This window comes from Triticum aestivum, chromosome 6B (assembly GCF_018294505.1).
Source record: "Triticum aestivum cultivar Chinese Spring chromosome 6B, IWGSC CS RefSeq v2.1, whole genome shotgun sequence".
NCBI lineage: Eukaryota > Viridiplantae > Streptophyta > Magnoliopsida > Poales > Poaceae > Triticum > Triticum aestivum.
Window position 1 is genome coordinate 2,095,683 of NC_057810.1, and position 14,681 is coordinate 2,110,363.

Sequence of the window (14,681 nt, forward strand, 5' to 3'; positions counted from 1 at the left end):
TCAGCGTCATTCGGAACAGATAGTCCGTCGGGACCCTTTCCAAAGATTACGTGTAAATCATGATATTGAATAATCCCACCATGTGTACCGGTGATCTGTCTCGCTTTTGAAATGCTTTCCTTTCTTTCGACATTGATGGTTGGTTGGAAGAAATCGACGATGCCCCAGGTACACATTTTTCCTGCATTTGTCTAGCTATATACTTTCGGTGTCAGCTAAATAGTGCGTGCATGTGTGGTATCACTTGTTTGTTTGTCCTGAAAGGTTACTAAGAGCATGCCAATTGTTCATGGTTACAAACAGCAACGCATGTAGGTTAAATTCCTCCTGTTTGTGCTCATCCCACACACGTACACCGTTTCCATTCCACAATTGTAAAAGTTCTTCAACTAATGGCCTTAGGTACACATCAATGTCGTTGTCGGGTTGCTTACGGCCTTGGATGAGAACTGGCATCATAATGAACTTCCGCTTCATGCACATCCAAGGAGGAAGGTTATACATACATAGAGTCATGGGCCAGGTGTTGTGATTGCTGCTCTGCTCCTGGAATGAATTAATTCCATCCGTGCATAAACCAAACCATACGTTTCTTGGGTCACCTGCAAACTCTGCTCGGTACTTTCTCTCGATTTTTCTCCGCTGCGACCCGTCAGCGGGTGCTCTCAACTTTCCGTCTTTCTTACGGTCCTCTCTGTGCCATCGCATCAACTTCACCAGGGTCATCTTGTCTGATCTTATACCGCAATGCACCGCATACTGGGCATGCGTTAAAATCCTCGTACGCACCGCGGTAGAGGATGCAGTCATTAGGGCATGCATGTGTCTTCTACACCTCCAATCCTAGAGGGCATACGACCTTCTTTGATGTGTACGTACTGTCGGGTAATTCGTTATCCTTTGGAAGCTTCTTCTTCAATATTTCTAGTAGCTTCTCAAATCCTTTGTTAGGCACAGCATTCTCTGCCTTCCACTGCAGCAATTCCGGTACGGTATCGAGCTTTGTGTTGCCATCTTCGCAATTGGGTTACAACCCCTTTTTGTGATCCTCTAACATGCGATCAAACTTCAGCTTCCCCTTTTGACTTTCGCACTGTCTCCTTGCATCAACAATGACCAGGCAGAGATCATCATCAGGTACATCATCTGGTTCCTCTTGATTTTAGCTTCCCCCATTGCAGCATCACCGTATTCAGGGGGCACATAGTTGTCATCGTCCTCTTCTTCTTTGCTGTCTTCCATCATAAAGTCCAAACATTATAGTGTGGCATGAAACCCTTATAAAGCAAGTGGGTGTGAAGGATTTTCCAGTCAAAGTAAGACTTCGTATTCCCACATATAGAGAATGGATAGCACATAAAACCATTCTGCTTGTTTGCCTCAGCCACTTCGAGAATATTATGCACACCCTTAATATACTCCGAGGTGTATCTGTCACCGTACATCCATTGTCGGTTCATCTGCGTGCATTATATATAATTAAGTGTGTCAAAAACCATTACAGAACATCCTCAATAGATAAGTGACCAAATCAATAGAAGTTCATCATCACATTAAAACCAAAGTACATACATAGTTCTCATTGAATAACATATAGCTCTCCGGAGCATCTAATTAAACGATACATTGAAACTATGTAAAACATTTCAATGCAACAACAAATGCGATCATAATCGCAACCAAGGTAACAATTGATCCAACGACATAATGATACGAAGCCTCGGTATGAATGGCATACGGATGTGATGACGAGGGCCGACGGGGGCGGATACCAAAACCATCGCACTATATAATAACAAGCAATAATAAAAGTAAGAAAATTAGACAAGTATCTATCTAAGCATACAAGTAAGAATTTTTTTTTCTTTTAGAAAGAATATAAGAATAAGAGGCTCACCACGGTGGTGCCGGCGACGAGATTGGCGCGGGCGATCGACGGTGCTGAAGACGGGGACGGGACTTGACGGACTACTAAACCTAGACAAATCTCAAGGAAAATGGAGCTTCGAGGTCGAGCTTCGAGAGGAGAAAGCTTAACTAGTGTGGCTCGGGCATTTCATCGAACACCTCATGTGCATAGGAGGTGACCTAGAGCACCACAAAGCTCTCCCCTCACCGGCCAGAAAAAACATAGCAGTGTGGAGTGCTCTGCTCGCCGGCGAGGGGGTATATATAGGCACCTCATTGGTCCCGGTTCGTGCCTGGAACCGGGACTAAAGGCGGCGCTTCTGTCCCGGTTCCGGCCACAAACCAGGACCAATGGATGTGGGCCAGCAGCGAGGACCATTGGTCCCGCTTCATGTCTGGAACCGGGACAAAAGGGTCCTGACGAACCGGGACCAATGCCCCACGAGGCCCGGCCGGCCTCCTGGGCACACGAACCGGGACGCATGCCCCCCATGGGTCCCGGTTCGTGACTGAACCGGGACTAATGGGCTGGCCAGGCCTGAACCAAAGCCCTGTTTTCTACTAGTGTGAAATATAAGCCTTTCGGACCGTATTTGCACTGTACATACAGGTCTTGCAATTTTGAGTTGATCGAGGGATTAAACTACAAGTTCTCAAATAGTTCAATAACTGTGTGTGCATTTCACTCATCAGAAATTGTATACACCGTAAAACTCAAAATAATGAATGGATAAGGGGAAACTCCCCCAGGGTTTTTCACGCGCACCTTCAAAATATGTGCCCACATATAGCATAAACAGACACCCAATTTAGATCATGAAAACTTATTCATCTATGTCCTGTCTATGAGAGTTTGGAGGCGGAAATTAATGGAAGTGGTTAATCAAACTCCAATATGTCCTTCTGACCTGCAAGGATCATTGAGATTTGGATGCCCCGTGACCAAGTTTTGTTGAAGAGAAATCGTGTATGGATTGCTGAGACACGGGGAAACAATGACAAGAATCCAATTGGTAGGAAGATGATTAAGCCGATGAAGCTGTCATATACCCTCCCGAGCTCCACGATGGAGTCCCACACCATAGTCTTCTTAAAAATTGGAGAGCATGCTTGCCCAATCTGTGAACAAAAAATCATATAAATATCTGGCTACCAGAGTTGCTGTTGATTAACATATTTTAAATTGTGGGCTATGACAAATAGCGGAGGTGCTCCAAATCATTTATAGTACGGCTATAGCGAGGCTACAACCGGCTTTTTCATAACTGTACTGGAGAATTGTACATGAATAGTGGCAAGTACCATTTAGCCGGCTATTTTAAACTTAGTGATTAATGACATTTGCCATAACCTGGTTGACAGTTAAAATGAAGGGAAATCCAAATTTGTTGTTTGGTTTCTATTTTCTAGAAGTAAATCTGAAACAAGTTAATGAATAGAGGTTCACTAACCAGCAGAATAAACCAACCAGTAGGCACCGAACCAAGAAAACCAGCAAGGACATCAGAAATTGTGAGCTTACATACAACACTTATGCTCGCCATCACACAGGAAAAGCAAAGGAATACAACGATACCAAATTTCTTTCTTCCTATTGAAACCATCTGAAGACAAAGGCCAAATACAAGTGGTAAGATTTGAAAACATTGGATTGGAGATAACTTGACCTATGTATGAAAGGGCAGTGTCCTACCTTTAGAACTGCTAAAACCGTGAGCACAACCAGCCATGACAGTGCATATACCTGTAAAGGTAATGGAAATTAAATTAGGGAACTCTTCATCTGTACAAACAAAAAATCAAGCAAACAAAGTAGACCATGTTTACAGGATGTACCAGAAGAATGCTTTTGCTGCGCCGCACTGTGTTTAGATGGTACACAATAGCGTACTGGTAGATCAAGAATCGGAGTGCAATGATGATTTCCAAGAGAAGAGCAGGAACACAAGTCTTCCTGAGGTGCTCCTGCTCACCTATCCACCAAGCCTCCCAGCTTTGATCTGCAGACATGCCGATACCCCGTTGATTCCCAATCCATAGCCACCAATCGGTCCAGTCATCAACCATTCTCTTCCAATCAAAACACAATGGATTGAAGATAAAAGGCACAAAGAGCCAAGATGTGACAAGGAACCATATGGACAATCTGACAAATAGGTGCATGATGGAGAAGTGGTAGGAACTTCCGAAAGCAAGATACACTACCAGGAGTATCAACAGTTCAATCCCTTTAACAAAGTGGCTACGGGAGTACGTGCGATAATTGTCACCAAACTTTGCATGGTACATAAAATATCCATGGCATGTCGGTCTACATTTAGTGCCACCATGGAGTATTGTTCTCATGTAGTAGTAGGTTTTGGTGCCAAGCTGGAATGCGAAGAACATAGAAGCCAAGGAAAGCTGAAAGGTAAATAATTCTCGTAATGCTGTGCAGAATCCCTGCTCTAAGAAAGTCTCCATGAGCATTGGGAGAACAAGCATCAAACCGAGCTGGAAAATAGCCTGTGCAGCCATGTCATTTTCAAGAGGCTTGATGTTGTCCTGAATACGTGGATCCAGCAAAATAGACTTCTCCAGGCCACACATAACTAGATATAACCTCCCATACAAGAATACATAAACCATAAGTACAGTAGCCTGAAAGAAGGAATGCAATTAAAGATGTCAGTATCCCAAAATAAAAAAGATGAACACATTACGTGTTGGAAGTTTGGAACGATGTACACACATCATGGTGAGAACTCGCAAATAGGAGTATATGAACACATTTCACTTCCTGTTTACATATAAAACACTCTAGATATTGCTGAATAAGAAATTTAACATACTGGTGCATCAAGATAGAGTTGGTTTAAAGATAGATTATCTCCACCTATCTCCTTTTTCTTTCACAGAAACATTTCAATAATTAATTCATGCAATTTTCCTTATTTTTTGGTAGGGGTGTCTTGTATCGTACCCCATCCCGAAATACATGGCTAAACCAATGCCCCTTCTCCAGGTAATTCGATCGACATTGGCCACACATATATGTCCATCCCAAAACTAAAACCATGAGGTTTACGATATCTCTATCCGGATAAATGGTGTCTCACACCACTTATTGCGGAACTATGGGCATGCTACACCAGCGCCCCCTCCCAAGTCGCTGGGCCATTATGCACCAACCACATCAACACAAACTTTTAAAAGGCAGCGTGCGTCTCCTACAAAAACTAGCATACTAGGACGAGTCACCATGATATGTAAAAATTTGCCTCATTTCACAATTAAAGTTCAAATAAACAAAAGAAATGGCTTAGACATCTTTAGAGAAATAGTTTCACATAGATATCTTCAGTTAATATTATTACCATGCTACTGAAATAAACCCCCACTGTAGTGAAGTAGAAAGACAACATCCTGCAGAAGTCAAATCGAGATCCAAGCCGATAGTTTTCACGACTCAGTGTTTGTTCACCATTGCCAATGGCAACCTTAGCTTCAAAGACTGTAATATCATCCATTCCCATATGAAGCCCCTTGCCAATTTGCATGTACTCGTGATGTGTGACATTTCCTCCTCTGATTGTAGAGTTAAATCCTAAGAGTATTGAATTCATTAACTGCATTTTAGGTAACTACAAGATGTGTATATGAGTGCAGTTTTACCTGAAAAGATATCACTTAGATTTATGGTCTTTGAAGCTTTGCTTATGCCACCAATAGTAATATGGAAGAGCCTATCAAATATATCAGAATGGCCATAATGGAACCGAACCCTGTATTATATTGGAAAAATAACTTAGGGGCACAAAAAACATCATGGTTAAAAGAAAAATGCATACCTTGCATATAAAACTCTACAAATATCAATAGAGATTAAATCAAACAGCTTCAAACAATGTAAATATAAAGTCAACCTTAGTAATCTCCATTTCATCTTGTAATTGCTATAATTGAACAAAACCATGTATGGCATTAAAATAATGACTTATAGAAACAAAAATCCTCACAATCATAATAAAATGTGCATTTCGCATACAAAAATACAAATGCATGAAAGGGAAAAATAAGAACAAAATTGAACAACACTAAACTAAGGTCAATCTTATTGATCCCTATTTTCATTTCTAAAATTATGTTAATAAACATTTCCAGCAAGGTATATGCTACATGTCCTAGTTCTGATGCTTAGAATGGTGTGACCATGCATAAGCATCATTATCCTATTGAGAATGTGCTTGCTATTATCCTTGTTTCTCGTGTTCCGCCTCATTTTTTGATTGGTCGTTTTTACTTCAGTGTGCGATTATAGTCGAGTAACTTTGTTGTGACAGAATTGATTATTTTAGTCATTGGATCTTTTGTTGTTTGTGATCTATTATTCTTGGACCTCGTGAGTGCACCAAGCTGACCGGCCATAACTGTTGGTGTTTGTTTATGATATCGTGATGAGCATAAAGGATATATATCATTGTTGTGATCTGTAGGCTGATGGTTGGCGGATTCTTTGGATAATACTTTTGATGATTTTAATCTTTGTCTGGACATTTTCGATATTCTTTTGTTGATCCACTTTCTTTTCTTGTTTTTTGTTATATTCCCCTTATGTCTTTATCATCAACACAGTTAGAGCCTTCTTCAATGTCTTTCTGCATTGACACCTCGCCAGTCTTCCCCAGGGCCTTTGGTCTTGAGATGGCTTCCGAAGACGTCATCTTCCGAGGTGGCTCTTGGAAGTATCCCATCTTATTCTGTCGCCGCCACTCATCATCCACGAGTAAATAATACGTCATCTTTTCTTGATGATCCATCCTTTCTACTAGTATGTCATGTTTTCTTGATGATCCATCTTCTCCAATTGCATTGTTGAGCCATCTTCATATTTTAATATACAACTTTCACTTCATGCGATTTCGCAGTGCCACCTTCAATCCGCCCTTCATGCTCATGCTCCACATACTATTGATCACATTAGATTTTCTAGAGCTATTCTTGTCAAGCTAAATTCTAGAAGTCATGTTGTTTCTCATCAGGAATCGTAGCGTGTGATGGTGGATCATCTTGTTCCCTTAAGCACAACGGCATGTGGAACCTTGTTCCCTTTATTCCGCTCGCTGTTCCAATCATTTTCTAGTGGGTCTACAAAATTAATAACTCCACTCATGGTCCTTTTGAGAACTATGAGGCTAGTCTCATGGGACGAGGCTTTTAGCAATGGCATGGTCGTGACTATGGCAGGATATTTGCTGTCGTGGCTCACATGACCGTTGTTAGTACTTTTCTTTTCCCGTTCATGCTCGGTCCGTCTCCTAGCTTGATGTCAACAATTCCTTTCCGAATAGTGAGACACATGAGCAGGGGCCACCCCCCCCCCCCCCCCAAGGATCGAGCGATATACATGGAGACGTACAGGCAACGAGCGCATATCCGCACGTACAACGTAGTTGCCCCCCCCCCCCCCCCATCTCAAGTTCTTAACGTGTACTTTACAAAAAGAAGAGAAAAAAGGACTAAAAGCCCGCTACCGGCCTGTTGAGAATGTAACCTCCGATGAGTCTCCTGGAGTCCGTTCTTTCGTCCGTAATTAGCGTATACGTGGGTAGGGATTAGGCGCTGCTGCCGCCGCCGTGTGCCCTTGCCGCCTGGCCCGTCTAACTCTGATCCCCTACTGCCTACTCTACTTCTTACAATCTGAATCCTACGGCGAGTTGACGACGCAACGTACTTCACTGCTTCAGCAAACAAACTAGTAGCAGCTTAGCACATCACAGTATACTAATTTCTCTTGATTCTCATCTCGTATCAGTTTTGAAATTATACATTAGGTTTAGTTGTTTTATTTTGTGATTTGAGATGCTATTAAGAATTCATATCTTGTACGCATCCTAGAAATTTTTGTGATGCAAATTATCTTGTATGAGTTCCTATTTGTGATGTAAAAGAATTCCTGTGTCGACCGTCTGAGTATAGGATTCAAAAATTAAAATTCCACAACTATGAAGAGAAAAATCACTGCCAAACAACACTAGGATTAATTCGTTTTCTAAGCTGGTTGCTTCTGAAACTGAGATTCCTATCTTATGATGAGTAAAAACACTGCCAAACACCATTAAGATTAATTCGTTTTCTAAGCCGGTTGCTTCGAATTGTCAACGTACTGAAATTGTCAATGAAGGTGACGTGCAAGTGCTCAACCTTGTTCTCGATAATCATTTTTTGTACTGGATTTTTTTATCCATACTTGGCTTGGCCACCCCTATAATCAAATCCTGGCTCCGCCCCTGCACATGAGGTACATACAATAGCCACCGGGCTATTCAATTCCTAAGGGCATTGTTTGTTGCATTCGTCGTTGGTTTGGGCACTTCGTACCTGGTTAATAGGCTTAAGCAAGCCCTTCATACCTGGTTTATAAGCTTAAGCAAGGCCCTCATACCTGATTTGAGCAGTTCTGTTTCGCAATCATTCAACCTGTCGTTTATGCCATTGCTAATGATCTGAAAGTTTTTTTTGCCACACTTCACATCAAGGGATCCCTCTTCCCATCTATGTTCATCACAGGATTCTTACAAGAGAAGATTCTGACTGTACTACCTTTGTGAAGTCAGGTCACAATAAGAAATTTCTCTTGTCTCATCTATGTCGGCTTTGTTACAGTTTTGTGATTGACGTTTCTTCCACGTACGCCTACCATCTTTTTCCTTCACCAAGAGAACTATATCCACGATGTTGGTCATATGTCTATTACTGGTCAAGGAACTACCGAGACTTCAATGGAGCTCAGTATTCATATTTGTCTCACCATCGGTAAGCCTCTTATGGATCCCATCCACTACTGTCACCTTGCTCCCACACTCTTTTTTTCCATGCTCCAGGTCTTTACAGCTCTGGAGTTTTTCTAAAGTGACTTGACCTAGTGATCACTATGATCGTCTGTATTGGTGGTTCCCTCAATGCTTGGAAGACAAGAAGAAGCGAATAGTTTCCCATTCGAGTGAACAACTAGAGTTAAGGGACGGGGCTCTTTTGATATCAGGTGTTACTCGGCAACACTGAAAACTTAGGGGAAAACTTAAACTTGTAATATTTAAATAAGGAAAATAGAAGCGTCAAATTGAAAATGTTAGAAAAATCACTACGTTTGGATGAATGTGAAAACTTCTGAAAGTGGTCCTTGTCATTCCTATGTTTAGTCTAGGCCATTTTTGAGCTTGATGTCAAGGAAGGCATTCTTAATGGTGGGCTGTATGAGGTGTAGATAGAAGCACCATTGAGGTATTCTATTCCTGGTAGCACGGTTTGGCGCCTTTGTCCCTCTATTTCTGGGCTTAAGTGAGCATTTGTAACTGGTTTGAGCACTTCCATTTAGCTGTTATTCCAAAAAAAATTCTGGAAGTGCTAATTATCTGGCAATTTTAGTCCTGAAAATTCAATAACATTTTTAGATTATTTCAGCATTGCCATTTTTTATTTTTCCTTTAAAATTTCACCTTTTTCCAAACAATAAACTTTCCCTAATAATAAAACACGGATTGACTTCGTGGGTTCACCATCACAATACGCTTCTTCCCGTGAATTTATGCTTTTAATTTAAATTTAAAACATATACGCGAGGTGGTACTAATAAAATTTGATGCATCGCACGCTAACCTCGCTAAAAAAAACTGTCACAAAACCTGGGCCAGCCCATGAAGGATACGAATCAATAGGCCAGTTAAAACAAGGAATGAAGTCAACGATCCTCGCGGGGATCGAACACAAGACTTCACGAAAGAAACCAACCCGAAAGTAACAGCTGAGCTAGCGCCGGTTATCTGTCAGAATCAGCTGAATTTTCTTATGTTAATCAATATCGCCCATCTAGCAGAATTTCTAGGTTGATCTGTCTTGAGCCTCAGTCCATCCACCCATCCTTTGCGATGTGGCCCAAGAATACGGTAAAAATAATTACTCCATCGAACTCCTAATCCTAACCTCACGAACTGTTCACAAGATAATCCCATATTGTCTTTCTTTATCAAATCCCACCAGTTTAAATATGTTAGTGAGCTCAAAACAATAAGCAGCCTCGAATCAAGGATTCTTTCAAAGAAGGAATTAATGGGAGAAAGACCCAACATATATTGGCCTAAATCGGTGTCTACAAAGAGAGAAGTTGGGAGGGAAAGGAAGGAGGGAGGACAAAGAAAATGAAGAAGCACACAAGGAGATGGAGACCATGAGGTGCATGATAATAGAAGGAGCGATTGCGGGATTATTTAAGAAGGAATGAACATTAAACGGGAACTGAAGGCTGCCATGCATGATTTAAGAAGGAATCATCATTAAAGGCAATTGAGTGCTGCCATGCAAGATGCGTAATTAAAGGGTGGGGATCAATATACCTGAATGGGCTGATTATGTGTATCGTTACTCGGTGGGATGTGCTCTGGCAAAAACAAACTGCGACCATTTTTTTATCAAGCATTCTGACGTGAGAAGAAATCCAAAAATATGACAACTTATTTCATGGAGGAGCCGATGGCTTCATGACATCAGAAATTATCACCATCCCAAGTGGTAGGTGTAGGGTGTAGCTCACGGAGAGTGTCCCTCGTGGCCAACTTGATGGGATTAGTTTTCAAAGTATAAACACTCCCTTGCGCTGGCGTTTCCCAATTGCAGGTGTGTCATGTAGAGGCTGAGATCATCGTGTTGGCGGACCCGGATTGGACATTTTTCAAAGCTTAATTGGAACTACAATCTAGTGGCTTTATAAAAGAAGTCTATAGTTATATGTTGCACACTATAAAATTCCTACTATGCTACCAACTACTAGTCCTATATTAGGAGTTTTTTAATATTGAATTTTAATATAGATTGATCTTGCTTATAAATGTTTAAGTGTGTACTAATAATTATGTATGACCTTATCGCGCACAACTACCTCTTAATTTAATATTAGTATGAGTATAAGAATAATTTGCCATGATGGTTTGTTCAACAAAGAAAAGCATTTGTCAAAATTAATAGTTATAATTTAATTTGATAGCAAATTAACCATTGATGTGGAGCTTTCAAGTGATGTATATTCAAAATAAATGCATTGGATACAGAGCTTATGTAACAAAGTAAATTAAGATTTACTTAAGAGGGTTGGCGAGAACTCGTTGTCCAATGGTAGCAAAGGTGGTTTCTTGATTGGACATAAACGTAGCAAGTGATGAAACACTGGCATAGAAAAAACAGATAACAAGGTTACCAATAGAAATATTAAACACAAATGACAAGAACAAGATTTAAAAAAGTTGAAAGATTCTTAGATGGGCATACCTTCCAGTAAAAATATGTTCACGGAGACCTAATATAGTCGGTTTGTTCTGTCCATACTTTTCTTTCCCAAACTCCTCTAGCACATTTCTCATTTTAAAAGCCTCTTCAACATAATTATCCTGGGTTAAAAAGCAATGATCACAAGTAAATTATTATCCATTGTAGTAATAGGATTATTTTTTGAACTTTCGGTAAAGTCCCAACTGGTTTCACATAATTTCTTATGGCATGTAACTAGCTTCTCCATGGAGATAAATTATCTTATTTGTTTGTAGACATGATATGGCATTGAAATCAAAGTACTTGCGCTCAAGACCGTGCTAACTGGCACAGTTGTAAGACACTGCAATGTGTACCAGAAAATGACATGATATTTGTAGTGTGTTTGGAAAACGATGAATGCTGAAATGAACATGCATTTGTAATGCACTTGGACAGTTTTGAGGTGTACTTGGGAAAATGTGGTTCAAAACTAGTAAAAAACAGGGCTTTGGTTCTAGCCAGATCGGAGCAACAGTCCCGGTCGCGTTACGAACCTGAACTAATGTGAGCATCAGTCCCGGTTCATATGGGACCTTTAGTCCTGGTTTGAGACACCAGCCGAGAGTAAAGGGATTGAGCCAGGAGCGACACCCTTTAGTCCCGGTTGGTGTCTCCAACCGAGACTAAAGGTCTGTCTTCAGTCCTGATTTTAAACACAAACCGGAACTACAAAATTTCCTATATAGACCCCTCGCCCATGCCCGCCCTCTCCTCTATTTTTTCCTCACCGAAGGTGGGAGGTGTGTGCTACTTTGTTCTCCCTTCCTATGCACATGAGGTGTTTGATGAAATGTCTGCAAGAGAAAGTTGGTTTAATCTATTGGCGATGTTTTCTTCCCTCGGTGGCGCCATGTGTTGATTTTGGAACAAAAATAATTAATAAAAGGAAATACATAGTATATAGAACCCCAAATACATCGTGGTGCACAATCCTCACATGTGCTCACTTGCGCATTTTCCGTTGTATGTGAAGTAAAAGCAACCCATGTATACTGTCATATATATAAAGGGATTTCACAAAGTTACAACTGAACTGACGTAGTGCCAACCAAATTCAGTTCCCCCTAGACAATTTTGGCATACAAAAGGTTGGTGTGCAAAGAGTTCATTGGGCTAGACCAAGTCGTTCCACAGATCTAGCCCACATTATTGGTTTCGTGGATTCTAGGTATGAGGGTGAAATTGAGATATGACTAGGTTGACCACCTTTAACTTTAGCTAGGCATACATATGAAACTCAACATGAACAATGTGAAATATAAAAGTTATACCTGGTTTATATCAATGGTCTGGAGAGCTTCTCCCCTGGTAAAAATTATGGCATGATTTTGATTCTCTGGTCTTCCTTCTCCAATATCTGTGATTTTTCCAGGAAGCTTGATGCGGTAAATTTCCTAAATAAAATTTAAATCCCAAAGCACAGAAATGTCATCGAAGAAAACAAAAATATGACGAAAAACATGAGATATTTCTTATCATGAGTTATATTATTGTGAAGTGCATAAAATTAGTGAAAAACTACTAGGTGTGTAACACACCACAATCAGCTTCAAACAAATGAAGAAGTTTAATTAATAATGCTTCTCTATCAGATAGATCTAAAATTCAAAATTTGCGTGTTCACAATCAACTCAACTAAGATTCATGAGGAGCTGTGGAAAAATAGTAAAGTTGAAAAGCTAAAAGTGCATCCAGGTCACCAGAGTAGTTTTTGATTAACTAATGAAAAACACAATTAGTAGACTAATGATTTTGTGTGAGACCCCACAACAATGAGCACAACATGCCACGCCAATAATCATTTCTACCTCACAAGATCCACATGAAGACACTACAGGAGTTCCTCATCCATTAATTGTTGGCTTAAGAAGTAATCAAAGAAATGATGATTTGAAAAAGCAAGTCCATGGATGTAAATTAGACTACTTAATATATTTAAGTGGAACAATCCTCGTTATGCCAAAGAAAATATGAGGCACAAGCAAAAGATCGAACAAGGTGAACTCGCTAATGCCCAAAATTAGTTGTTTTTGTGAGGATTACTCATTTGTCTCCAACTTCGGGTCCTTTTAGGATTGAAAAAGCATTTTTTTCAGCAAAGGGTGGATTTTATTGACTCAAAGTGAAGCATCGGGGAATACAACCAAAGTGAGCACACACTCAGCCTCTGCATAGCTAGGATGCACACAGCCAATTGAATATTCAGTTTGGGTGGCTGACCTACATACAGAACTTTCAAACTTTGAACAGAACCAATAGTGGACATCTCTGGAGAGATTATGACATAAGCACAATGGAGAGATTATAGCCTAAGCACAATGCCATTGGCACGAAGTAGAGGTTCCAAAACAATCAATCCAACGGGCGAGAAGTGGTGAAAATAATTCTTTTATCTTTGCCCAAGACTTTCATGAGGCATATGCCCCTGTCTCTAGACTTGATGCCATTCATATTTTCCATACGGAAGATAATCATCAGAACATCACACTTTATCAAATGGATGTTAAAGTGCTATTCTAATCGGTAAAATTGATTTACTAGTATATGTTGAGAAACCTCCCGGATTTGAAAACCTAAGCTTACTGACCATGTTTTAAATTTCACAAGACACCGGGTGGACTCAAGCAAGGTCCTAGAGCATCATACCAGTCCCTTACGAAGTGTGTACCTAAAATGACACATGATTAACTATTTCTTTGCCAAATATATAGGGACAATTTTATTTTTGGTTCTACTAACTATGCTTTTAGCAATAAGTTCAGAAAGATGATGGCAGATAAACTTGAGAGGTCCATAATGGGAAAATTCAAAATTTTCCTCCGTTTTCAAATTAGGCAACTCAAGGGAGGGACATTCATCTCTAAAGACAAAAACATAAAGGGTATGATTAAGAAGTTTAGCATGGAGGAAGACAAATGGACCAGGACAGCAATGCCAAAAAGGGCCACGTTGACCTCAACATTGATGGTAACCACATTGAACAAAAAGTATATCATACTACATGATAGGCACATTAGATCATATTTCTCCATCTAGGCCTGATAGCGTGCTTAGTGTGTGCATTATGCAAAGTTACAATTAAGTCGCTCAAAAGTATTGTCAATTAGTCGTTGTGAAAAGAATCTTGGGATATCTCGTGCACACACCCAACTTAGCTGTTTTTTTTAAACGGGAGTATATTAATATCAATTAGATATCAATTACACCCAGTCTCAGCACCAACAAGATCTTCAAAAACATCCAGAATGCACACGGCCAAAAAACCAAAATGAAAAAAATAAGAAAAGAAAAGAAAAAGACCCTGCCCCGGTGATCAGTCACACGCAGTAGTAGCACTCTAACCACCACCAAAGACAACATCCGGACTACAAATAAGGTTCTCCAAAAGCAACTCCTACAGGAAGGAAACAATGCTGGAGCGTTGTCATTGC

The 14,681-nt window shown here is 40.3% G+C and overlaps 1 protein-coding gene across 4 annotated transcripts in view; it reads right to left on the minus strand.

The window, feature by feature from the left end:
• Positions 1-2,566: 2,566 nt before the first annotated feature.
• The window catches only part of LOC123135346 (putative callose synthase 6), a 60,282-nt gene continuing 48,167 nt past the window's right edge, over positions 2,567-14,681 (minus strand). For 2 of the 4 annotated variants that reach the window (XM_044554375.1, XM_044554374.1), the window contains 9 exons: positions 12,522-12,644; positions 11,209-11,327; positions 11,023-11,106; positions 5,563-5,672; positions 5,265-5,494; positions 3,745-4,548; positions 3,602-3,652; positions 3,360-3,512; positions 2,567-3,027 (listed from right to left, as the gene is read on the minus strand). In XM_044554375.1, coding sequence (XP_044410310.1) covers positions 2,788-3,027; positions 3,360-3,512; positions 3,602-3,652; positions 3,745-4,548; positions 5,265-5,494; positions 5,563-5,672; positions 11,023-11,106; positions 11,209-11,327; positions 12,522-12,644 — 1,914 coding nt within the window. In that variant the 3' untranslated portion in view covers positions 2,567-2,787. Of the gene's footprint in view, positions 3,028-3,359; positions 3,513-3,601; positions 3,653-3,744; positions 4,549-5,264; positions 5,495-5,562; positions 5,673-11,022; positions 11,107-11,208; positions 11,328-12,521; positions 12,645-14,681 lie in introns of those variants that run through there. The other 2 variants (XR_006465937.1, XM_044554376.1) reach the window with 2 other exon arrangements.